The 26,090-nt window shown below is 40.5% G+C and overlaps 1 protein-coding gene across 1 annotated transcript in view; it reads right to left on the bottom strand.

Moving 5' to 3' along the window:
* The window catches only part of cttnbp2 (cortactin binding protein 2), a 33,219-nt gene extending 8,003 nt beyond the window's left edge, over positions 1–25,216 (bottom strand). The window contains 11 exon segments of the mRNA XM_079466428.1: positions 89–184; positions 1,711–1,968; positions 2,079–2,196; positions 2,275–2,502; positions 2,827–2,977; positions 3,479–3,578; positions 3,784–3,990; positions 6,110–7,538; positions 9,431–9,655; positions 21,695–21,802; positions 25,024–25,216. Coding sequence (XP_079322554.1) covers positions 89–184; positions 1,711–1,968; positions 2,079–2,196; positions 2,275–2,502; positions 2,827–2,977; positions 3,479–3,578; positions 3,784–3,990; positions 6,110–7,538; positions 9,431–9,655; positions 21,695–21,802; positions 25,024–25,107 — 3,004 coding nt within the window. The 5' untranslated portion in view covers positions 25,108–25,216.
* Between the last annotated feature and the right edge of the window lie 874 nt (positions 25,217–26,090).

Here is a 26,090-nt window from a genome sequence, read left to right as displayed (position 1 = left end):
CTGCATTAACCTAAATCCCTCAAATGTTTCAGACCTTTTTTCAAACAATGGAAGTACTTCACTTTAAATTCAAGGCCACATTGCTTACCTTTAAGATGTATGGTGATACGTTGACTTAGACGCTTGCGTACGAGATCCCAAGGAGACTGAGACAACTCCTGTCCGAGCAGCCAGACGGCATCACCTACAAAACACACAATTTAGCAAGAGGAAGACACTTAATATAGACAAAGACACTCAGGCGGTGTGGATCTGCTAGTATTATGTGTTACCTTACAGTGAAAGACACGGAAATGTAATGTTTACTGACAGGAGAGCTTTTCAGCTAGTATGTCAACTTGAGAGCTTTGAAAAAGAAGCTTCTCATTTTTTTCCACCACAAATCCTCTCTTAATATTTTCTGTCCGTCTGTCTTCTCATACTTTCTGTTTGGAACAGATACTCATGACATTGCCCTCTGTAGACCCATCACTTCATTCTGACATCTGCTCTTGTGTTTGAAAACATCTTGTCTTAAGAAGTGGTGAAAGAAAGGGTGTAAAAGAGCAACAGAGACCGGTGGGGTGTGAAAGAGATAGGTGCGAACTTGGAGAAGGCTAGTTTATTTTCAGCAGGCCTGCATGACTACCCTCGGGTTGAGCCAAGCTCAATTAGGCCCCGTCCTAAGTCCTTCCCTACTTGGCCCAGGGTGGCAATGGACAACACCCAGAAGGAGAGCCATTTTAAATTCACGCGCACTGAAGCCAGTGTCAGCACAGAGCTCACATGAGTAAATAACACCACAGCGTATGCGTGTGCGTGGTTTAGCATTTAATGAACCAGCTTTGCTTTTAATATCCGCGGTAGCTTTCCACATTCAGATGTTTTATATCACCAATAACACAGCTATACAGGCTCAATGCCCGTCTCTTTTTTCACGCATCTATGACAACGGTGGTATGAAATTGCTGAGGTGGGGAAATTAAAACTTGATCAAAGGCAGCTGTTCTGAAGGCCGGGGTCGTCCGAGAATAGCAAGGGCAAACGTGTATTTTGCTTAATGCCTTTTGAACCTTTACCAGTGTAAGGAGGTGACCAAGGTTGTGTCAACTGCCATGGAGTGGACCCGGAACATTTTAATTGGAGAATTTCAAGAAAAAGTCATGGTTATAATTTAACCCCAAACTCAGAAAAGAAAAGGACAATAGTATTAAAGGGATAGTTCGTCCAAAACTCCAATTTGCTGTTTATGTACTTCATCCGAGACGTAGGTGACATTTTTTCTTGAGTAGAACAAAGAGGGCTGCGGATTTACCAAATAATCTTCTTTATGGTTCTACTCAAGAACAAATGTCACCTACATCTCGGATGGCCTGGTGGTGAGTAAATAAACAGCAAATTTGAGTTTTTTGGTGAACTATCCCTTTAAATTTTATAAAAATATTATAATTTTTGCACCTCACAGAAAAAAGGGAATGCAGAAACAAATGTTGATCGGGAACAATTCTGACTTCGTCATCGTTTTTAGTAATGAAAGGCCAACAACAACGACAATATGGTAAACTCAACTACATATAAAGAACTAGCAAATACAATCTTCTGCGTTTCTAGATACCCATTTACACTGGAAAACACAGACAACTTTATTACTAAACTTTGCATATTACGGAGACATTAAAAGCAGAGTTTAACATTTGTTATAATGCAGATAGTGGTTGTGAATGTGTTTACCTATAACCACAGAGGCCACGCTGTCAGCCGACAGTCCCAAAGTGTCCACTCTCCCCAGTCCTTCCTGCAGCTCCCAGCTCCCACAAACCAGCTGCAGGTGATTGGTCAGCAGGTTACTTAAACTCCGGGCTAACTCCTGCCAGCTGGTGTGACGCTGAATTGTAACTCTGCCAATGGTGCAGCCATCCTCCAGGAGATCCACAGGGCAAAGACACTCAGGTGAGCCCATCAGCACCTGGACAACAACCGTGTACCAGTCTAAAGCAGAAAGGAGAGCAAGGCTGCTGTCTATCAAGCTTTTACTTTATAAATGATCTTTGAGCAGTTGACAAAGAGCTAGACCTGTACCACCTTCAAACTACACTCACCCAGGTTCTCGAGCAGGTTTTTGCAATCGTCTGTGGCAACATCATGTATGGTGCGATTGCATGTGTCCCTCTTCTCCATGTCTTGTTGACTGTGGTTACATAAAACCTCCATGCATTTCTGAAAACCGCAAGATATTTGAGCATAAAAGCTCTAGATTTGTGTCTCAGGTCCATTCCTTTGTGTTCATGCGTGTACCTTGTAACCCCTGGATGCAGCAATGTGGGCAGCAGTCCAGCCATCCTGGTTACTGTGGTTGAGGATGTGAATGCCATTGGTCACACCAGGGTGTGGAAGCTCCTGGCTGGGGTCTCTGGAAGACATGGGGTGACCCAGCTCTGGTTTAGGAGATGGGTGGTGAAGCAGGAGCTTCAGAGGGCCCACGTGACCTGAACTGACCGCAGCGTGAAGAGCTGTGCAGTTGTCCTATAAACCACAAGTGTGAAAACATAATTATACATAATCTAAATGTGCAACTTCTCAACTGAATACCGTCTTGAGTTTAAAAACTGCCTGAATATTTTTGGGCAAGCTAACAAGAACACAGAGAGAAATCCGGGGCATTATTAAAGTGTTACTAAAACGGGGAGCATAATTACATTCCGAGCAACACAGAGACAGCAGCATGCCCACACTCAGCTGTTAAAGTAACCATGGAGATGAATGAAGGAGGATGTGTTTCCAAGCATCTTCAAAGATGCAGAATGGAATTGAAGCTTTGGAGACATGAGTGCATGAGTGGGATCTCACTGTGGTGACATGTGAACGATCCGCTCCTGCGTCCAAAAAGAGTTTCACACACTCGACATGTCCCTGCTCACAGGCCAAGAAGAGAGGGGTCTTTCCACTAGAATCCTCTCTCTCCACATCAGCTCCACACTGGACAAGAGCTCTCACACACCTGGCAATGACATATCAGTGGCGATGGTCATTAAGCAACATATTTGTACACAAAACAACACAAAGCTAAAGATTTCGAGAAATGTCTCAGTTCGGTTCGGTTTCCATATATGGAAGTCAATGGGGACGATGTTGTTTGGTTATCAACATTCTTCAAAATATTTTTTTCTGTTCTTCAGTGGAAATAAATCATTCCAGTTTGGAATGACATGTGGGTAAGTAAACAACAACAACAATATTTTTTAGGTGAACTCTCCCTTTAACACCTGTCAATGCATTTGTGCATCTGTCACTAGTGCAACTTCTCTTTTTTTGCACTTCAACGAGCAAAAACGCACTGACATACAGAAGTAAATGGTGTGTAGGAAGTCACAAAATCAAAGAACCTCTCATCAACGACAAGAAGCCACAATACTGCGCTCAAAAGCGCAATAAAACTATTATAAACTCCTCTGTGAGCTGCAATGTCACATTAGCAAACAGAACAGCGGTGAAGACTCACCCGTGGTGACCATTTTCGGCAGCGGCGTGTAGTGCCGTAAATCCTGTTTCATCAAAAGAATCAGCAGAAGCCCCTGAAGTCAGCAGCAGATTTAAGCAGTCTGTAGCCGAGACATAAGTAAACATGTTTAAATGTGTACATGAACATGAAGGTCTTGTAGATTCAAGTCATTATTTTCTATTCAAAAACTTTGTAATGTCTGTAGTAGTTAACACCAGCTGAGGCAGCCCATGAACTCTAAAGCACAGAAGGACACGTTTCAGACTTTTTTTATACATACAAATGCTAATGCTCACAGCACATACCTGTGTGTCCGTTTAGAGCAGCAGAGATCAAGGCAGAGGTTAATTCATGTTGATGGTGATGAATATCCAATAGTGGATCTTGGTTAAGCAGCATAGACAATAAAGTGACATTTCCCTGGGAAGCAGCTTGGAGAAGAAGGGTTTGCCCGTCATCCAGGGGGACGGGGTCACCGCAGGTTAGCGAGGGAACTATGGAGGGACACCAGCCTGGGAAGGTTCAAGCAACAGCAGTAACTAGTGAGGCAGGGTGCTTTTGTTGTGTCAAAATGTGGTCTCAAAACATTAACCCAAAAATGACTTTGGTTAAACTGTACATAATTTAGCCAGGTGCCAATAAAACTGTACTGACTGGGCCAAGAATGTTGGATCCTTCGGAGAGAAGTATATCAATGCTGTACTTCTGAAACCTTGCATCTCCATATTTTGTGATTATCTTTTTTCTTAATTTCTTTTAATAGTCCTCCTTGTCACTCGGATTTGCAAACATTTAACAAATAAAAAGTATTAAAAAGTGTTTGACAACACAGTATTACACCTTTAAAAAGTACAAAGTTGACAGAGTATTTTCTATTGAAAAACAAGCGAATTTGGACATCCAAGGCTTCGGAAGGATATTTAAAAATTTTGTTCTGTCGAAAATACAAACCACGCCACGTTCAGAGGGTAAATGTTTATGTAACATACACATTTTGCCACAACAGAACTGAATTATTCTACGTAGAAAGTGCATCTGCAATCCACCCTCTACACTACTCAAATAATTTTTCAAGTTAACTTCATCTGTTTTAGGTCAGGCTAAAGACAAAAGAGTCAAATAAACTGGAAAAAAATCAGGCAGCGGACTCTTTATGGCACAATAATTGAAGTCATGCATCATAAATCATGTCAGTCGGAACACAAAGTTGATTTTGGCACACACTTCAATTAGACAACATTAGGAAGATGGCAACTACAGCCAAGAAACAGATGAAATTTGACAACGCAACGAATTAATCGCTACCTACGTATAAACAAAAGTTGTATTGTGGATGTAACTGCTAACTACTAATCTGTGCTAATGCTAAAAGCAGTTTGTAAATAGCTTTGTCTCTAGGGATTCTCTATGTTTATTTGTTAGAGGAGGGGTTAAAGTGAGAGAGAGAATGATAACAGAAATTGGGGCTGTTTCATTGAGGTCTAGTGGAAAGCGTAAGAAAACTGTGTGTCTTTAGGTTAAAATGGGCGGCAGAAAGAGCAGAGGAGCCTCATAGAACTGCAATGGCCGAGTGGCTGCAGAGAAAAGGAGAAAAGTGCTCCATTTTTTAGCAATCTCGGAACATTAGCGATAACAGTTTGCTATTGACGCCTCTCAAGAGCTACCATATGGATTAGTCTCTAGTGACGGTAAGAAAGAAGATTCTGGTGGGAAACTTGCTCGGCTTTCACTGGTGATTACAACTTTCTTTCTCTGGTGCTCTCACAGAGCTACGAGGAGGCCTGTAGAGACAGGGTGGTATTTCCAAATGTGAGAGAACTCTAAAGCTTCTGACAGCGTTTCCATGAAGAAACTAAATGTTTTTGGAGCTATCACATATGTTCAGCTTACAAGATAACGTGTATCCAATAAACAAGACTCTATATGAGCTAAACACTGTCAAAGCCCAAGGCTTTCACTCTAGATAACCATCCACACTACCTGTATAAAACCGTCAAGGCTATTGTGGATAAATGTAGAGAGATGTCTATAAAAAAGTGCAATGACAAGAAATACAATGCTATTTAGTCAGTTGTCCAGGAACGCCCATGAAACCATAGAATGAAATGTTTATACAATAGGTGCAACAGTAATACGTTCACAAGTTTGTTGAGTAAAAACAAGACAGACGATGGCATAAACGTAGTGAAGTGGTTATAGAGATATTGTGGGATAACAGGTTAGTGGTGTAACACAGGAGAACCATGCTGTAGGTGAATGGGTGGAAAGGGAGAGAGCAGCCTCTGGCATCAGCTTCAGAATAGAGCGGGTTATAGGAAAGATCCCTAGAGATCTGCTTTATCAAGAATGGCTCAAGATGTCACTCTGAACTGGAACTAAAAGTGCTTTGGTCGATAAACAAAAACTGGCTTTACCAATGTTCTTAAATTGGGTACCTGTATTTGCTACCCTAGATTTCCTACAGGTAACCCTGAAAAGGTATGCATACTCCTCTTTCCTCTACATGTGTGTTCTTTTCGGCTAGGACTCACTGAGGTCCTCGCATCATTATTCTTGCATCAAGAATGAAAAACAGGGAAGTAGAGAGGAGAAGCATTGAAAGCAAGGGTGAAAAACGTAGCACCCTTTTACCTGATGCTGCTGCCAGGGGGCTGCCCAGGTGCTGGGAGCAATGGGACGAGACACTAGCGGGGTTTATGGAGGGGCTATGGACAATGGCTGTAGTGGAAGAGGTGGTGACAGGGGTACACTCCAAACATGCTGGTGATGGCTGCGGCCCCCATGGCCAGGAAGCACCCACCTGTGATGCAGTCAAGGCTGGGACCGTACCGCCCAAATCTAAGGAGGGTTTTGGTGGAAGCTGAGGGGTTGGAGTTGATTTGGCAAGGCCCGGCCCTGTTCCTGCGGGCCTGTTGTGTTCACCTACTACTTTGATTGGTGGATGAGGAGGGGATGGCGTCTGGGATAGTCCTGGTTTTTTGGGTGGGATAGGGGGTGGGTTACCCCTATCAATGCGGGCAACAGTTGGTGATTTAAGGCCAATCTGGGGGTGGCCTAAACGGCCAGCAAAAGGCCCCCCTTCAGATGCGGAGTGTGGCAGACCAGGCCGAAGGGCTGCCGGGGGTCCCCCTGCCGGCGGGCTCGTGAAGCGGGAAAGAACCTGCGTGACCGTGTGGCGGGCCTGTTGCTTGGCTGCAAAATTATCTCGATTAGTAGGAGAGAGGTCCCGTGAAGGAGGGCTCTGGTTTGCTGTTCCGTTTTGGTCCTGCTCTGAGGCAGAGGGTTGGAATTTATAACGGGCTGCCTGGACACGGGGGCTGACCCCGGTTGGCAACGTCGCAGACACACCATGTAGAATGGTTTGGCCTTCGCCCCCATTTTCGGCCTGAGAGCTTCCGTGATGTAACCCCCGTCCTGCACTGGAAGTCTTAGGAAGGTTCATGCTAGCGTAGTTGCTGCCCGCAGGCTTCACAGGTATGGTGAGCGGCACCTTCCTGGCCCCCTCATTTTCTAGCGGTGGGTCTGTCTGAGAAGAGGCAGACTTACAAACAGCTGTCTCAGTGCCCACGGCCACAGATGCCACAGATTTGGGTTTAGTCGGAGCAGGGACGGGTGGAGTTACCGGAGTAACAGGAGGCGGTGGGGCATCTTTGCATCGCTCAGTTCTTAGCTGCTCCACCTGCTGGCGCAGACTCTCGCTTTCAGCTCGCAGCTCTGCAGCACGAGATTCCTCACGGCTAAGCCTGGCACGTAGCTGCTCTCGTTCCGTGTCGAACTCTGCTAGCTGTTTTTCCATTTCTGCCTCCATCTGTTGGCTACGGCGGCGCTCGGCCGCCAGCTCTTCCTCCAGTCGCCCAACAGAACGGCCATCCTGCTCAGTCTGGGATGAGAGCTCCTCGAAGCGCTGGTTCTCTTCAACCACCCGAGCCGCTAACTGCTTGCATTCGTGCACCAGTGACATCACCACGTGTTTGTTTTTCTCTCGCTCATCCTTTAACTGAGCCGACAGCTTTCTGTGCTCCTGCTCCAGGCTCTGCAGCTGCATTTTCTCCATCTCAAGCTAGACACAGCGGCAGCAAATGTGAGACTCGGAGGAAGCAGATAATACACACACAAGACAGAAAATATATCTGGCAAAAAATACTTTAGTATTACATAATACATGTCAAGTCTGTTCTTCTGACAATTACTGTTAAAAAAGAAGTACAGCGAAACTTGGAGTGTCTGCAAGAAAAACACCTTTACACATTTCATGTGCTTATTGCCTAATAGTGAAGCCCTACTCACAAAGCTTTTTTTGGACGCGTGTTTTCTGAGCCACATACCTGATAGAAAACTGAAGATGCTACTAATAAACTCAACATCTATTTTGATGTCTGCTTGCTTCTTAGTTACACCTTCCTAAAGTAGGTAAGGAGATCAGTACCCAGGAAAAACATGAGATCAGACGCTGGCTGGTCTGACTACTTCATACTTGACCTTTGAGTTTTATGTTGCTTTTAATATGATAATCAACAGGCAATTGAATATCCCATACAGTAGAGTTACGGATAGGAGTACAGCCCTTATTTAGAAAATGCAGTTGGTTTGTTTTGATTTAAGCCATAGTAACAAAGAAAATACAGCTAACTAACAAAAACGGAGTTCTGATTTTGGAGTCAAACTCTTCTTTTATTCTTGGGTAAACTATGGCCTTTTTAAAGAGCAATGTGGAGATTTTAGAGGCATCTAGCAGTGAGGTTGTGAATGCAACCACGTTTTTGCTTGTTTCCTGAAGAACAGAACGTATTAAGAGATAGAGTTTAGAGATACTGTACAAACAACATGCCGAAAAGCTAATTATAAGGTTAATAAAGGTACATAACACTTCATTCTGAAACGTCTTTATACACCTCTAAAGACATTTATGCATGTCTATTATATTGCGGTTATATTTCAGTCAACACATCCACCAAAGAAATCACACTGGAACTTTCTGAAACTTTCTGAAACACTGTAGTAAGATGATAAAACAGGTAGAGTGGCCCAAGAAAAAACAGATCGCTTTTTGAATATACAACACCATCTAAGCATGCACAACATTGCTGCATTATACACATTTGCTCATTGTGACTAATGAGATATATGAGAGCTGCTGCATTTAACTACCAATGCAACCGAAGAACGGTCACCATAACAACAGAGCACCGAGTGTTTATTACTGGAACAAAAGGTTCCGTTATCTCTTTTCAAAGAAACAATGACATATAAATACTAGTTATCTGCACATGATGTAAAATGCATCCTGTAACATATAATATCCTAAAATATAACTGAACCCATGGTGGTGGGCATACTTGACATCTGGTGTGCAGAAGTGTTTAAGTGTTGGGTCAGAGATCACCAGCATGCCTGTGGGTGCTTTTAAAACTCAAGGACAGTTTTGATTTCTTGTAGCTCATACTGTATACCCTGTACCACTAGCTCAAATTGTGTTATATAGGTGCATCTATTTCCCTCCTTCTCGACCACCTCTTTTCCTGCATACTGTCATTGCTTGCCTGGCCTGAGGCTTACACTGTACAGCTCGGTCCTTCCCGATTATCATGTTATACGATTCAAACCCTGTGAGATCTTGGGTAAAAGCCAAGGCAGAGTGTGCAACTTAAGAGATTTTGTATGCCAGACTTCATGACACATCTTTGTTTATGAAGATTTTAGATAGTCAAGAAATCTATCATGAAGCACAAAATCGTACACCATGTACTATCCTTTCATTATCCCTGGAATTCGAAAATCTTGACTTGGCTTTGGTTTAAAAGTCTCGATTTCCTGTCATCATTAGTGCCAGGTCAGCATTAACCCAGATGGTGCAGACATTTTCAAATGTATACTAGACACTTAAAAACACATAGTTGCAAACACTAGTGTAATATTCCTAGAATAACCAGGATACATTTGCAGAGGTCTTACCCTCTTCTGTCTGCTCTCAGCAGCCGAAAGCTGGGCAGACATCCTCTCTTGCATCTTGCGGCAGTGAGCCATAACAGCTTCAAGGACGGTGATAGGATTCGCACTAACAGCCCTGCGGTCCTTCGTCCCCGTTCCCGACTCAAAGTCTCTCTGCAGGGCGAGGAATGGGTCCTTCAGACTGAACTGCCCATACCGCTCCTGTAGGAAGACCTCTTTCCTTCGAGCCTGTGAAGGAGGAGAGACAAATCTAATCAGATCATGTACGCTAGGATATATTTTAAAGATTCAAAGCAGCAAAATAGTTTCCACTGAATCCACAAAACCGCAAGAGGTAGATACAAATCCTAGCATTATTGTAATGGCAAAGTGATGCCCGTGGGACTGATAAATCAACGTGAAATAACATCAAGCAATTACTACACATACAGTATATGGTGATGCCTGTTTTGTAAATGGAGAAACTTTGGCAGAGAAACATGCACGTCTCCACAATGTTCAAGACATGGGAATCTGAAAATTTCGCAATATTAATTGGGGTGAATGATAAAAGCATCAGCACACTTTGACTTTATATTCAACACTGATAATACAACCTGACATATAACACTCAAACACACAAGGAGAGCAGGCAGAGATCATCTAAACCAGCGATTACTTACACTAGCTGCTCATATCAACAATGTGAACAAAACTTTCTCTCTTAATGGCTTAGCAGCAATACACAAACAGGACGTTTTCCTGGACCAACATCAACATGTTTGTGGGGATACTGTACATCGCTGTATGATAAACACAGGTGAAGGGCTGCAGAAATCATTGGAGAAGTTTTTTTAAAGATGGACAGAAAGTTTGTTTACTTTTCTGCTTAGCTATCCTAATATTGAATTAATACAGAAAGTATACTGAAAAAATCTAAAAACAAAACACAAGAACAAATGTGTATATATAAAATCAAACAATACACAACACAACACAAATATGCATACCTTTTCATATACTAATTATCCACCTTTTAAATGTATTCCAATTTCCAATGTATTCCAATATCCAATGTATTCCAATATCCAATGTATTCCAATTTCCAATGTATTCCAATTTCCAATGTATTACAATATCCAATGTATTACAATTTCCAATGTATTACAATTTCTAACACTTTTTAGTGAATTTAGTTAAAAGGCTCAAATTTTAAATAGATGTAAAGAAAGGTAAGGGTAATGCAATGTAAAAATGTTAATAACTTTAAGAAAAGCAGACGCCTCTGCCAAATAAATACATAAGTGGATTCAATTAATAATCGTACTATTAGCTAGTGCTCGTTTACCATGGCCTGCCTTTAAGCAAAACAATTAGGATTACAGTCAATAGATCACCTGATTAAAATTCATAACCCAAGCCTATAGAATTTTTTATGTGCATTATAGATATCTACAGTGCAGCCATTTTTCAAAAAGTTTCTATGCTTCTGCACAAATGCCTTTTCTGTAAAACACAGATGCAGTAAAACGATTCCAGCACATTATGAGCAAATCCGTCCTCCCAAAGCATGCTTCAGTGTCATACAACCCACTGGGCTGATCTACAGGCCCCATCTGCCCAGGAAGAGCAATGCTACAAAATGAAAACGCAGCTCAAATGGAAGAGATAATCTCCAAGCTTGCACTCTACATGGTGTCCCTATTTAAAGCAGCCTTTGTCCTGAACGCATAAGAACAGTGTTAAGAGCACAAAGCACCCCGGAGGCTAATGCCCTCCATGTGCTACTGCCTCACCAAAGAAGGAGACAACCAACCACACACAAACCCCAGGATGGATGGCTCTCATTGCGATCGGTTTACTTCTGCTATGTATCACAGCTTTCAAGGGCATAAAACTTCTCTAAGTGAGTTGCTTTCAGTCCACTTAACATGAACAAATGATCAGCACTGGACAAAAACAGACCAGGCTTATTTCATTACGAGCGCAGTCTGCCATATAAGTGGGGTAGAAAAATTACAGGCTGACAAGGATAAAAGGAACTTTCATGGATGGATAATGTTTCAGAGAGGTCGAGGGAGAATGTGCCATACATTTGCTACGTCTGCGTTGTTTTAATAAAGGAATTATACCAATCGGGTAATGGCACGAAAACGACTGTTTAGCGAATTCCACCCTGTGTGTGTGTCGTAAGTCAACTTCAAAAATATTGAGTTCAATTTCTGCAATTGGAATAATAATGTGTCTTCTTAACACTCCTAGTGGTAACTGCATACATGCATAATGCAGGAAGCACAGCATGAAAGACTGCAAATTTAAAACATACTCCTGTTACACAAACCAGCAACTGTGAAAGCTAGTAAATACACTGCTAAGTCTCAAGGAAAAGAGAGCGAGGGAGGAGTGGGAATAGAGAGAGCACAAGAGTGAGATCTAAAGAGATGGGAGTCTGGAGGCGAGAGAAATGTCTGTGTGTCATGGCAAATAGAGAATGAAGGCTTTTGAGATTCTCAGCCATCTGGTACTTTCCTCTAGACTTTCACAAATCTCTTCTATAATCACCGGTCTGTTGTCGTCCTGCCTCTTCCATTTGCACTACTTTATCTGTCTGTCTTTAGGGGGTCAGGAGCCATGTTAAACATACTGCGTAATATCAAGAGAATTCAAGGAAAGTAAAGGGTGGGGCTAAAGAGATAGTTCAACCAAAATCATTTATTCACATTCTTGTCGATGCAAACCTGTATGACTAGACTCTGCAAACACAAAAGAAGATATTTTGAAGAATGTTGGTAACCAAACAACATCGGCCCTCATTGACTTCCATTGTATGGATGCAACACAACCGAGACATTTCTCAAAATATCTTCTTTTGTGTTACACAGAAGAAAGAGTCTTATACAGGTTTTGAGGGTGAGTAAATGATGAAAGAATGTTTATTTTTAAGTGAACTATTTAATTTGAAAATCCAACTCTCCATGATTTGTTTTTTAACAAGTTTGGCTGTGATACTAGAGGCTGCGCGGGACAATAAAACCCTTGTTAAAACTATAGACACATTATGCCAGGTCTTAAAGTATAAAGCACACAGAAGTCCTGCTTAAGTTCAGGCAGGTCTTTGGTATTATTAGCATTAACCTTTATAGGCACGCACTGGCTGAGTGAGGGGCTTCGGGGCAAACTGCCAAAGAGGAAAAGATCGTGAAAATAAACACAGGAAGAGAGAGACAAAGACTTTGTTTATAGATAAACTAAAACAAAATAACTAACTAAATGTCACTTCTCCTTGTGTCATCAGTGTGTTTTCACACAAGCTTTAATACAAATGATTAAATAAAATTACTATTATGATATGACCATTTCTCCACTACGTCGCCCGTGCCTATTCTCTGCCAGTTTCAAAAGCACTTCAAAATATTTAGGGGTCTTTCTTATTGGCCATTACTCTTTGAGCGCTGAAAAAATGAGTACATTCCTCTATATTGTGATGCCAAGCTGAGTCCACTGCAACTGATAAATCGAGTCGCTATGGACGGCCACCACCACAAACCCCCAAAATCTGCAGTGGACTTCTAGCAGTACCCCTTATACCCATTACACTGACTAGTAGAGGTTAACCCATGAGTGAGGCTTTTGTGTGAAAGAAAGTGGCTTTTCTGTACTGCTTCTGTTTGAGTGTGAGTGTGTCTGAGAACTCTCACAAGGGGCCTTTCAATGAGATCGACACAGAGCTGACTTTATGGTGCAAGGACTTCCGCAGCTCCCGTCTCCTTACCCGAATGCAAGATAAAGGCATCAGGTTAATGGAGGGGAAGAGAGAACCGGATGGGGATTAAGTCTTTGATCATCACAGTTCACTTTGTGACAGTCCCATTGACCCAACATAAAGACAAAATGTTGCTTCTCATGTCTTATTTTACTCTCAAGGTAATTTTATGGCTGTTTCTGGGGCAGATTGCATTACCTCATGATGATAATCAGCCAGCATAACATATGGCATGAGACCTGTTCATTGTTTTGGGTTTTTTGCATTAAAAATAGGACACTGGAGGATTTATGGGTTTGTATCCAAGGAGACGTGTACGAGGAGGGGATGGGGTCTAAAGGGCCCCAAAGGGGGATCTAGGCAATCGAGTGGGACCCTAGAGTCCCCCATGCCAACTACCACATGTCACCCACACTCTCCTATAAACTTCTTGAGCTTTGATATGACCCATTAAAAATAATGCTTACCCCAAATGCATTCCTTAACACAACACTGGTCTAGTTTCTGCTGAAAATGTAAGCTTACTCCTGACAAAGTCATTGAAATTCTATTCTCATGACATCTGTTTAAGCAAAATAAAGCCTTTAGCTGGTACAAACGACAATTCTGCGCCGTTTGTCACATTTAAAAAAAAGCATTCATCGAATTTGTGAGGCACTGCTGAGAGGAGCAGATTTGTACCAACAGGGTTAGACACAATCAATACCAAACAATTCAGGAAATGAGGGAAGCTGCGCTTTTAATTAGACGCCGTCTATAATAACTATCCAACAGGGAATATCAAACTGAATGCAGAAGAGCATGTGTCAAAAACAGCCACAATGTTCTCTTAATGACAGGGATACAAGTTCCAGCATCAAAAAGGTTTTTAAATGAAACTAAATAAAAAGCTTCCCCTGAGAACAGACTCTGCTCAACCAGAGAAAGGTTATTTCCCAGAGATGATCCTTTACCTAAAGAGTTCTCAGTTATGCTTTAATTGACAGTAATCGTACATCGTAGCATCAGCTCTGTTGGAGATATTCTTTTGGAGATGAATAAATCAACAGTGCAGCATTAGATAAAGAGATAGTATTTAGCAAACACGCTCTATGGAGGAGTTTGTACGTTTAAGGCTACTGTAGAAACAACATAGCAAATTCTATGCAGAGGGACCCTCGGTGTATGTAGATAGAAACCTTATTATAGGGTAATAAAAACATAACGCTTCAGAGGTGTATAAAGACCTCACATAATGAAGACAGTAATGTATATTATATTGCATTTCTGTCAATAAATCCAGAATAAAATACACACTGGACCTTTAAGGTTGAAACTTTGTAAGCACACAGCATGCTGTACACAGACATCATTTAGAAACATACTGCATACATATTTTACTCTTTCAAACCCAGCATTACCACAGATCATAAAGTAAAGAGGATCTGTCATAATCCCACACACATACTCTGCTTCTAGGTCAGATTCTCCACACACACACTCTTGCACACAGACTTCCCTTTGGGATTAACTTCTCCTGTAGAGCGGAGCAAAATAACCTGGGTCCATTCTAGCTATATTTAAAGATGAGGAATTTATTTTAAATTAAAGGTCCAATCTTTGAAATCTAGCAGTGAGGTTGCGAAGTGCAACCAACAGCTCACTCCACCCCTCCCTTTCAAAACACAACGGTGGTTGACACAGAACTAAGACGTCGTCACGTTTTCGCTTCTTTACCGAAGGAGATATCGTATTAACAAGACATGCTCTCAATTTGTCCATTTAGGGCTACTGTAGAAACAACATTATGAATGCCATGTAAGTGGACCTGCCTTGTGTGTAGATAGAAAATGCTCATTCTAAGGTAATAAAAACAAAAAGCTTCATTATGTAAGGTCTATATACGCCTCTGAAGACATACTTATTTATGTTAAATTACATTTCTGTCTATAGATCCTACCAAAAATTACACACTACACCTTTAACCTTTAACAAATACAGACTATAACAAACACATACATTCTCATACGTTATATAAATGTTCACCACTCGGAGAAAAATGCCGTACTATATGCAATGTGAAGTAATGATTCACAACCAATCCTGAATTTTCCTTTGCGTCAACGCTAAAACGACACGGCTCAAACGTTTCAATTCAGATGATTTCTTATATAAACAGGTCACAGCAGGGACAGCAAAACACTACACCAGGGAAAAAGAAATGACGTCTTCAATTCTTTGAAAAGAAAGCATTATGCAATATGCAGGCAGAAGGTGAATCATCAAGTCAAGAGAAAAGCCAAGTAACCCCGGCGTGTTATAATGACAAGTGCCTGTTAAGCTTACATTGGGGTTCTCACACAAACAAAACCATACATTAACCAGGATGCACTTAGAGAGATTAAACCACATGCAATTGTTACACACCGCACATAAACCAAGACGGCCGCTGATTGGCTGAGAAAGAGCTTACACTACATTCCTTTATTTACAGTCTAATTTACAGTGTATTTATGAGTAACAGAGCACAGGGTGGCACTATCAATCTATACAGAAGTCACCTTGCCTTAAAGCTAACATTTAATGCCACAGGCCTGAAAAAGTAAGGACTGGTATCGGATCCAGGCACCAGCAAACCCAGCAGGTCCCTTTTTCAAGACACTCCCCCCCCACATATAGAGTAAGCAACCACTGTGACTATTTATAGTGACATCATTACATAAGTAAGGAAACACACTTTAATTATTTAACACAGCTCAACACATGATGGTACGTGGGGGGAGGTTAGGGGGTGGGTCTGTCCTCCTTCAAGCCATTTGAAAGGGTTTCAGTGCATTTCCTGCACTAGATCGACAGGCACTGCTGGAACGCTAAAATTGGTCATGGCTCTCTAATGGTGCTTGTGGCCTATTTAAATGACGCTCTCACATTTCTGAGTGGCGCTCCGCAGACCGATCTATAAAAATCCAATAAACGTGCAAAACCCGCAGTGTGCACACAGACATTTGAAGGCAACTTTAAAACGAATAATCGCCCTGGATATGAAAAATTCTCTCAAACAGTCTGTTTCATGTTACAATTGCGTAAATGAATATACAAAGCATATGTTCAACAATAATAAAACAAAAAGGCTTCAGATGATGCAGAATACATGTGCTGCAAGCATGAACCATATGACGGGCAGCTCCATTTTGAGTGACAGCGTTTCTTTTTCTCATACAAGCTCAAAATGGATGACTGATTTTTCATGAAGGTGATTCCTAAAAAGGACGGTGTATTACACCACGTATTGCTCTTTGTCTCTCCTATTCTGCATGATGAATTCTTGCATTAGAGCAGCAAACTAATAGGACTGCAAAATATCCTTTTTAGCCTGAGGAGTTTAATTCAGTATGTTGTGTTTGCTTAGACATAGCAAGCTATTTATTTTGAGGATACACTTAGTGTACTCTGAGGGGAAGGGGCAGTCTGTGCCACGTTCTGACTTGTAAATAATTCTCCAACACAAATAGCTCAATAACTCAAGAACCCAAATAAAGAGCAAGAGATTTTCACAATCCAAGTTATGGTCTATTTAAATCACAATAGAGGTTTCTAAAACAAATCTGCACTGCTTCCTAAGAGCAAAACAAAGATCTTTGTGAAATGTAATGGCAACAGGGCTGAAATCTCCAGAGAGCCTGATGAAATAGAAGGACAGGAATGGATGAGGTGAGGAAGGAGGCTGGCAACAGACCAGTGACTGGGTCTGGACGGAGTGGCTGTCCTGCCTTTCAGCACTCAGTGAGAAATAGCCCGGCCTCATCCACAGTGATATTTAAAGGACAATTCAGTTGCTTCATTTTGGTATGGGCAGTAAGCGTTAAGGTGGGACAACAGTGCTTTAAGAGCAGCTGTGGTGTGGCTAAGTGGTTAAGAAATATAGGCATCCAGAGGTTTTAGGTTCAAATCCTAAATACCTTTAACGAAAAAGAAAACTTTAAAGGAAAAAGACTTAGTTACATTATAGCCCAAACAAAAAAGAGAGAATAAAAAAGGGAATTTAAGCTTTTGCACAAATTTAACAATATGGTTAACGTTATATTTTATGTACATATAGTGTATTGGACCCTGCTATCGATGCATGTAGCTAAGGAGTTGATGTGTAGGATTAAAGGGATAGTTCACTAAAATATAAAAATTCTGTTATTATTTATTTATTCACCCTCGTGTCATTTTAAACTTGTATGACTTTAGAACACAAAATACATTTTCAAGAATTGACTTGCGTTTTGTGTCCATAAAATAGAAGTGAATAGGTACCGGTGTTGTCAGTTACCAACATTCTTCAAAATATCTTTTGTGTTTTGATGAGTAAATGAAGATCATTTTTTATTTTTGGGGTAAACTATCCCTTTAAAACCTATAAACTGTTTTCTCATATAGGACGCACGTGCACTTGTACGAGATTGCCAGAGCGAGGCAGATGTGTGACTCGAGTGCTGTGTCAGTCGGCAAGCAAGGACACTTACATTTCCACCCTCAAAAGACTATGAACAGCAATTTGTATGCTACCAGAATCTTGGCAGCGTCATATCTTTTTAGACAGTGGGAAGGACAAAACAGCCACAGAAGGGCTTCACATCAACAAAGACCTGACTGTGTGCAGGACACTCCAAACCCGTCCGGCACACGTCTCTCACTTTTTTTAACAAGAGGACTCTCCATAACTTCAGCGTAAACTGCGTACAGACTAGTCAGCGTAAACTGCAGCGGTCTAATAATACACAAAGACTTTAGTTATACAAGACAACATATTTAATTAGCTGTCATAGAAAACAAAGCCGGCAGGCTATGGAGGAGCAGTCTGTTCAACATGATGTTGATTTTTCACCTGACAAAACATTAAAAATCTGCTATCAGATTCTCCATAAATTTCCAGGCAAACGAATTCAGGGAAATGTTATTGGACATCTTTTTTAGCACGGTACAATTTTACATTTTGAACTGACTGTTCCTCCACGCTTGGCAGTTTTGTTTTCATTAAGAAAGATGTTAAACAAGCCATCAACTCTAAAGCTCACTGGCATATTTCCGATACCGTGTACTGTATCTGCCAACACAAGCAAAAAGTGTCGCAAACATAATTCTTTATGTTTATATTTCGAGGGAGGTACTGTTAAACAATCTAGACATTTTTTTTCCATTATGACGTTTCTAATCTTTCTTATCTAAAGTGAATGTGGAATTGTAATGGCTAACAAATAATCTCTCTAAAAAATATCCCTTTGGAGCAGCGGCTGTCAGATCGACAGGGCTGGTCTTCAGCCAAAAATAAAGGCAAGTTAACATGGTCGCCCAAACACAGCATTCCCTGCCACCGTGCCATCACATTTAACAACATAACATTGAAAATGGCCAAGTTTGCGCATGCAACCATAAAGCTCATTATTTAAAGTATAAAAAACTACATTTCATATTAATTTTCACATTTTCCAATTCCTCAAACTTTTACATTTTCTAGCATTTTCTCTCCTCTTCACTTGGACGGCATTCAAAGGTTTGGATTTCCGCTATGAGTGCACTTGTTCAGTGCTCTTCATTGGCGAGTTTTGCTTAAACATTCAGGATAAGAAAGGCCATTATGGCAACAGCGAACAAAATGGCTGACTCACATCCCTGTGCCGCTTGATTTATTCTGCTCATTTAAAATGCGCAGGGAAATTTGGAAATGCATCTTTATCTTATGATTTTGCAAAATAATGCATTTGTAAATAAAAGGCAGGGCTATGAAATATACCTGAGATGGCAGTCTATAAAATCAAATGACTTCCATAGTGTTCTCACAACATGCACTGCTGTCTATCCATTCATTCAGTCTCCACATACACATTCACAGCTGACAGAGTATCAACATGAGGATCAACTAAGTTACTTTCTTATGAACACGTGCATGTGGAGTTATGGTTCAGCTTCTTGCATTTGACAGAGAGAATATAAATGTGGCAGAAGGGAGGAGGAAGATAGAGAAAACAAGAGTGCGCAAGAGAGAAATACACTGACACAACGCAGACAGCTCCAAGCTGTTCTCCTCTTTGATTTACATCTTATATTCTGTTTTCAATAGATCCAGATAACAGTTTGTTTTGTGCTATACTTATCAGCCTGTCACAGTGCAACAACTCAACCATGAAGCACACAAAAATAATGTGTTGAGGCAAAAGAAGCTTCTCGAAACGTGTAAACATCAACAGGGACAGTGGCAGCATGGATGGACTCCAGTTAACATGCATTCACATCAGAGGATGAAGCATTTTCCTGTTTAGAAACAACAGTAGCTTATGTCATGGAGTATGTTCAACACTAAAAAGCTTCATCTGACCATAGGCACAGAACACAGGTGGATTGTTACTGATAGCAAACAAAAAAATGTTTTAAGCCTGGCTTTTATCAGAGCGCTAGATTCAGTAAACCAAACGCTGGTGACACAGAACACAAAGAAACACAGGGAAGCAAAACCTCTGAAGCAATCGTGCACCTCTCGATACACACAGAGCGGCTCCGTTCGAAAATCTAGTAAGCTGCCTACGCAGTTCAAGCATTCTAAGGCATCAAAGGCGTCCTTCTGGAAGGCTATTCACAAAGGTAAAATGCATAATTACGCTGCTCTGTAAGATACCATCTTATGAATTTATTGTACATTGAAAATATGATTTAAGGAAAAAGCAATCCCATAATGCAACATCATTGAAAAAACCCTTCCAAGATTGCATAAACTTTGTATTAGCACCTATTGTATTATTGCTCTAGTATGACATATCGCTTATTGCTCCCTGAACTCTTTGTAAGTCGCTTTGGATAGAAGCGTCTGCTAAATGACGAAATGGAAATGTAATGATGAAAAAAAGAATCTGCTTAAACAAAAACAAAACTATTTTACTCTATTAGTCTTCGATTAGAAAGAAGGTAGACAAAACTAGACAAAAAGGCAGCAAACTGAGTTCTGATCCAAAGCCATACTGTTGAGGAATAATGAGGAATTGAATAACCATTCAACAACCATGCTTTTACCCGACGCGTAAACTGAAACTAATAAATTACAATTAAATTATTCTGCTTAACATATTTCTTGCTCAGGAAGAAAACCCTAATCTGTACTGTAGTTCTGTCACTGTAAACAAATAAACGTCATCTATTACTCCGTTCAACAATTCGGGCTTTAAGAATAGAAACAGCCACTCTACTAATCACTCTAAAATATATACAGACGTTATTGTCGCACAGTTTGCAGTCTTCAAAGTGATCTATCTATCTCCACCAAATACCCTCCATATGCCTTAAACTGACTAGCCTTAAAATTTACATCGTTAAATGACACTTGCGCAAAAACTGAGCCACAGTGTCTTTGAATGAGCTGGTTTTGAGAGCATGTTCACAAAGGTTTGTAGGCACACGACTCCATGCTTAATCAGCTTACGTCCCATTGTTTCAAATGAAAAGCGATACATCACACGGATGCCTTTTTTCAGCTCGCTAATTAATCGCAATGCCGACGGCTTCTTAATAATGCATAAGATCACTTCTTTCGTCTTCCATGTATCAACTGCAATATTTACAGTACGATCTGGAAAACAAACAAAATGGCTGAAACCACTGAATTTACGGGTTGGTTTATTAACATTTGTTTGTCCGAATGTCTGCACAGACTTATTTGGCCCTATCGCCAATTCCCCAAGGAAACAAACGAGACCATTGTGCATAAGCGGGTTGCTGTGGACAGAAAAAGGAATGAGTGAGCGAGGGAGAGAGAGAGAGAAAGAGATAGTATATCCGCAGGGGAAAAACCAGCAGGGAAATACTTGCAGCCAAGGGAAAAGAATAATAAAGAAGCAGCTTCTAAAATGCATGGAAACCACTCTGGAGAAAAACGGAAATGGGGAATGACATGAATAACACTGATCAGTTGCTCGGTATAAACTTAGCAGATCGAGAAAGGAAGTCATGACATGATGCGACCCCAAAATGTGCCTATCATTCTGCCAATACACTGGCCTAGGAACATGTGCACAGCACTACAATCACACAGACACACAGAAGTTGAACTGGAACACCTACAAAAATACAGCGATACTCTTGACCTCGATTTCAGAAGGATGTCCCTTTTTAACCTTAATCAGAAATGTTTGGCCTCTTATTCCATGAAGAACATCTGACCTTAATGCAAGGACAAATAGGGACAAATGCTGGACCATGACTTTGCTTTCCTTTTCTATAAGAAATATTTTGGCTGAACATTTTCTGTAATAATATCAAATATGGAAAAACCGTATTGATCGGCTAATACTCTATATAATGGGGAGGATAACTCTATGTTTTCCTTTTCAATCAGGTCATGCCACAACCTTTATATTATTTATGATCTTTTTTACTTTTGATGTATAGGAAAGTGTCTATAGAGCACAAGGCTTGAGAGACATTCTGAAAAATGTTGTTTATATTATTTACAGTTATGCACACAGTTACGGAGTACAGATTTTGTGGTGCAGGTGCAAAGATCAGACACTCACCCTGAGAGCTTCAATGACCAGATCTCTTGCCTCAAGCTCTCCCTCCATGATGCTCAGAAGAGTCAGGAGCTCCGGTTTGCTCAAGTTGTCAATGTTCAGATCACAATTCTGTAACACACAGAGCAACAAGATGAGCCTTGTTGCAGCAAAATGACACTGCATATTTTAGATGGTCTATCAGATCTTTGGCAGTGAAGGTGTTGAGTGGGCATCAATCTCACAGCATACAGTATTAAGTTTTCACAGAAACATAACCAACTAAGTTTGAAGCCAGAGCTTCAGTCAGGTCTCATCTCGGTTGAATAGCAACTAGGGATGCACTAAGTAGAGTTGAAAAAACTTAAGGAAAAACTGCTTTCATTATGGAGTCACTTTGACAATTTGAATGTGAACTTTATATCACTGATTGGTTTTAAGTGAAAACAATGCAATAGGCACAGCGACCAAAAAAACATTCTGTATGTTAGATTTATGTATAAATCTAATTCTATGTATGTGTAATCTGCTGCACCATCGCAGATTATGGTGTGTAGATAAAGCAGAATCTGTACATATGGTGTTTAATATATATTGATAACTGTTAGTATGTCAAATAGTAAACTGTGTGTACTGAGTATATGTATGTGTATATTGCACCAGTCTGTATGTATGTAAATAGTACAGTCCATATATAAATTGTTTCTGCACTTTCTGGAGCACACTCTCAAGAATATCACTCACAAAGGCACTTGTGCTGTGGTGATGTGACAAAAAAAGTGATTTAATTTTGATTTGTTACACAAGCAAATCAACCATATATACTTTTCCCAAATGACTCATAGCCTGTCTATGTTTCTATAAGCAAAAACTCATCTCCCGTTTTGGTGGCTCAGTAGAAATATACATATACACACTACCACATGGAGTTCTGTGAATTTCTTTACAAAACGTGTGAATTTACACTCTCACCACTTTGCAAGCAGAAAAACAACTCAACGTCAGAGACAATCAGATGAGCAGAAATGTATGGATTTGTAAAAACACTTACAAACATTCAATCATTATTATAGTCATTGTAGTAGACTATTTCCCTTCAATTTGACATCGGATATACAATATCAATACTACAACCTACTTTTCCTCACAACTTCAATTACTTCAGACTTTCATCATAAATGACAAACAGAATTAAAAAACTACTTTTATAACATCCATCAGACTCGTGTTAGTTTGTTTCAGCTCTATTCTACTTCTACTAACATACAACAGCACTAGGAAGCAGCAATACAGTCTTTCAAATTAGTGTACTGAAGTGTACTGTAGGGAATTTTAAAAGCATGTTTATTGAAGGCTGCATACAGTTGTTAAAACAATTAAATTATAAGACATCATCTGTATGTTTATTATATCTGTATTTCATATTGTAAGTAACAAGGTAACTTAATGACAATTGACCTTGCAACAAACGTATGAACTTCACATACAACAAGAGGTATCATAAGTGTCAGTGTCTCTGTGATCATCATTACAATATCAATTATTTGTTTAAGGAAATCTGTTAGACTTCCCGCCATTGATGAGAATCCATTGATAAAGCAATATTGAGACTGCTGAGGTCAAAGAAAAAAGTCAATACTGGGCAGCAGAAGATTCTGTTGGCTGGATTTCACTAATTCCTTGGTGTATCGAGTCTGACGTCATCACCCAACCGTGTTTTGGGGTAAGTTTGACAATCATAGGCAGTTTAGATGGTAGTAAGGTTAGGGTTAGGGAGTGGGTTTGAGTAAAGATTTGGTAAGACTTGAAACACCAAGGATTTTGTCAAAACCAACAAGCCTGCAGAATCCATACTAAATGTGCCATTTACATCCTCTTTCCTACTTTTCTTAAGCCAGGTTAGATATGGATGGAGTCAAACCACACTATAAACAGCCCCCCCCAACATCATCTACTCATGGGTCAAACATACTTCATGAGCCCTTGAGAGAGGTGTCCTAGTAGATACTGTTAAGTGCGTAAGACTTTATCATAGATTTATAGCTTAACTCCCGTGGCCAAAAGGCAATGCTGATGTATGTGCACCTGTTCAACCCAACTCTAAATGTAAACGGGCCTCGAGCAGTTAAAGCGGCTCAGATTGGTTGGGTGACACAGTACTCTGAACTACGCCAGCTGAGTCACTAAAATTCAGACCGATTTAGAAACATCTCCAGTGAACAGCCCCCACCCCCCAGCCGCCTCCGCTTCATTACATCTCTCTTTTTCCCTACATTTCTGTGCTATCCTGTGTATCACTAACTATTGAGAGCGATCACTTGCAATATGCTTGGTTATAGCAATTGAAAGCGTGTTTCAGCTGTCATGCAAATAAATTTACAAAGATAGACGGTAAATCTTACCAACCGAAACTAAAGATCGCCCTTTACCGTAAGAAACTGCACGCAGATCAATACAAATGAGAGCGAGGAGTACCTCTGAGCATTAAGAGCTGAAGGGCTCTATATAGCACCCCTCCTGGGGGTACTATTGATTTTTTTAAGGGTGGTAAGTGGGTTCTTGCACATATGATAATAACTTGTCATTATTCAAGAATTTAATATTGTTGATGTACTTGTGTATGTATGTATGCGCGCGTGATTGTGTATGTATGCATGTATAAATATATATATAAAAAAAATATACACACAAACGTGTATATTTATATGTACATATACACACACACAACATTGTTTACATTACATTTAACCATTTACATTACTTTTATTTTACGTTGTCATTTTGTCAGAACGAGTCTTGGGTATTGAGCCCACAACCTATCCTATACATCTCGAATTACTTGACTGGGCTGATCACTGTCCTTATAATTTAGGCTTATTCGAATGCATCCATAAAAAACTGAGCAATTAAGATACCCAAATCAATTACAATGCATCGATTCCTCGATTTCTCGAATTCATCGTTGTATTTTCGAGACGTGACAAATAAGCAATACATGATAAATGGCACTCTTTCTATACATTCGGCGACAAAAAAAATAAGGTGGGCTTACCACGGTAATATCACAATATATACGCACTTTGACATAAAGGACAGTAAAATAAAAATGTGTATGTTGTCCGTGATACACGAATTGTACATTTTAAATGGCACGTTGTAACAAAGTAACATTTAGCAACATATCACAATCTCCCTCAAATAGCCTACGGAGCACCGTAACACATCCACTGATGCGATTCACACCGCTGGGCGATTATTATTACATTAACTCAATTCATTCCCGTTAGGATTTACATTTCCGGTCATTATCATTGAGGCTGATAAATGTCACTTTATGTGTATATGGATCTCACCGCCTCGACGCCCCCATGACCAGTGGTGGTTACCAGTGTTTGTAGTTGAGGCGGCTGCTCCCCTTTCGCTCCGTCCGACGCCATCTTCTCACTGTAGAGGACTCGACTGTTCAAGCTTCGACACCACACACATCCAATAACGCATTCGGCGCTGATTTAACTGTTACACTGCTGCAAAAGAATCGCAGAGAGTCGGTCGTTCATCTTCCAGCGTTACACGTCCAGTAGAGCTGTGGATGCACGGCGAGGGATAGATTTGAAAAGGAGCAGGTTGCGTTATGATGTGAATGTAGGCGTGAACAGAGTCCAGATGTAAACCTGAAAAAGAGGTGTCAACCCACAGTCTTTGAGGAGGGAGTGACATGAATACGATCTTATTTGAGCGCCGCTTGGGTTAACCTCTGTGTCGCCAGTTTGTTTTTTATTTGAGGATTTGGGTAAAATATGATTATGGTTTCTATGTTATATAATTGGCCTATGGACACGACACAAAATCACAAATCACACTGTTTCACAAGCAGCCAAGCATCTCCATCACCATATAGACCCAATGGAGCAAATGAATTCATTGTGTACACTGAAATGACAAAACACTGAACATTGTTACATCTTACTGGTTCGAATTGAACCGAATAGGGAAAATGTTTACTGTTTACGTGTTTAGTGAAAAAATACTTGTTTGCGGGAAGCATGCGAAGACGTTGCACTTCAGCATATACTTTATGAAAACAGCATTTGTATAATGAATATGACTCAAAACGACACAACTACACATACAATGATTCTGTTTAACATAAGAAATTAGATGAACAAGCTTCTCTCAGAGTTTGCGACCATTTTCTGTCATTCCTCTTTAGTTAGAAATCAGTTCCTGTAATTATGTAGAAACATGGGTCAACACATCTGATCTGGTGAGTGGGATCAGCAATGACTATCTCGAGTGCTTCAGTAAAGATTATACCAGGACAGAATAGGTTACTTCAACTGAGGCCACAGTTTCTCCCCGTCTGGTTCTGGATCCAACAGGCCTATCATAGAAAATAATTTAAATAGAACAGAAAGCCAAA

This window comes from Barbatula barbatula (assembly GCF_947034865.1).
Source record: "Barbatula barbatula genome assembly, chromosome: 10".
In the NCBI taxonomy this organism is placed as follows: domain Eukaryota; kingdom Metazoa; phylum Chordata; class Actinopteri; order Cypriniformes; family Nemacheilidae; genus Barbatula; species Barbatula barbatula.
This window is presented reverse-complemented; position numbering and strand designations above follow the sequence as displayed.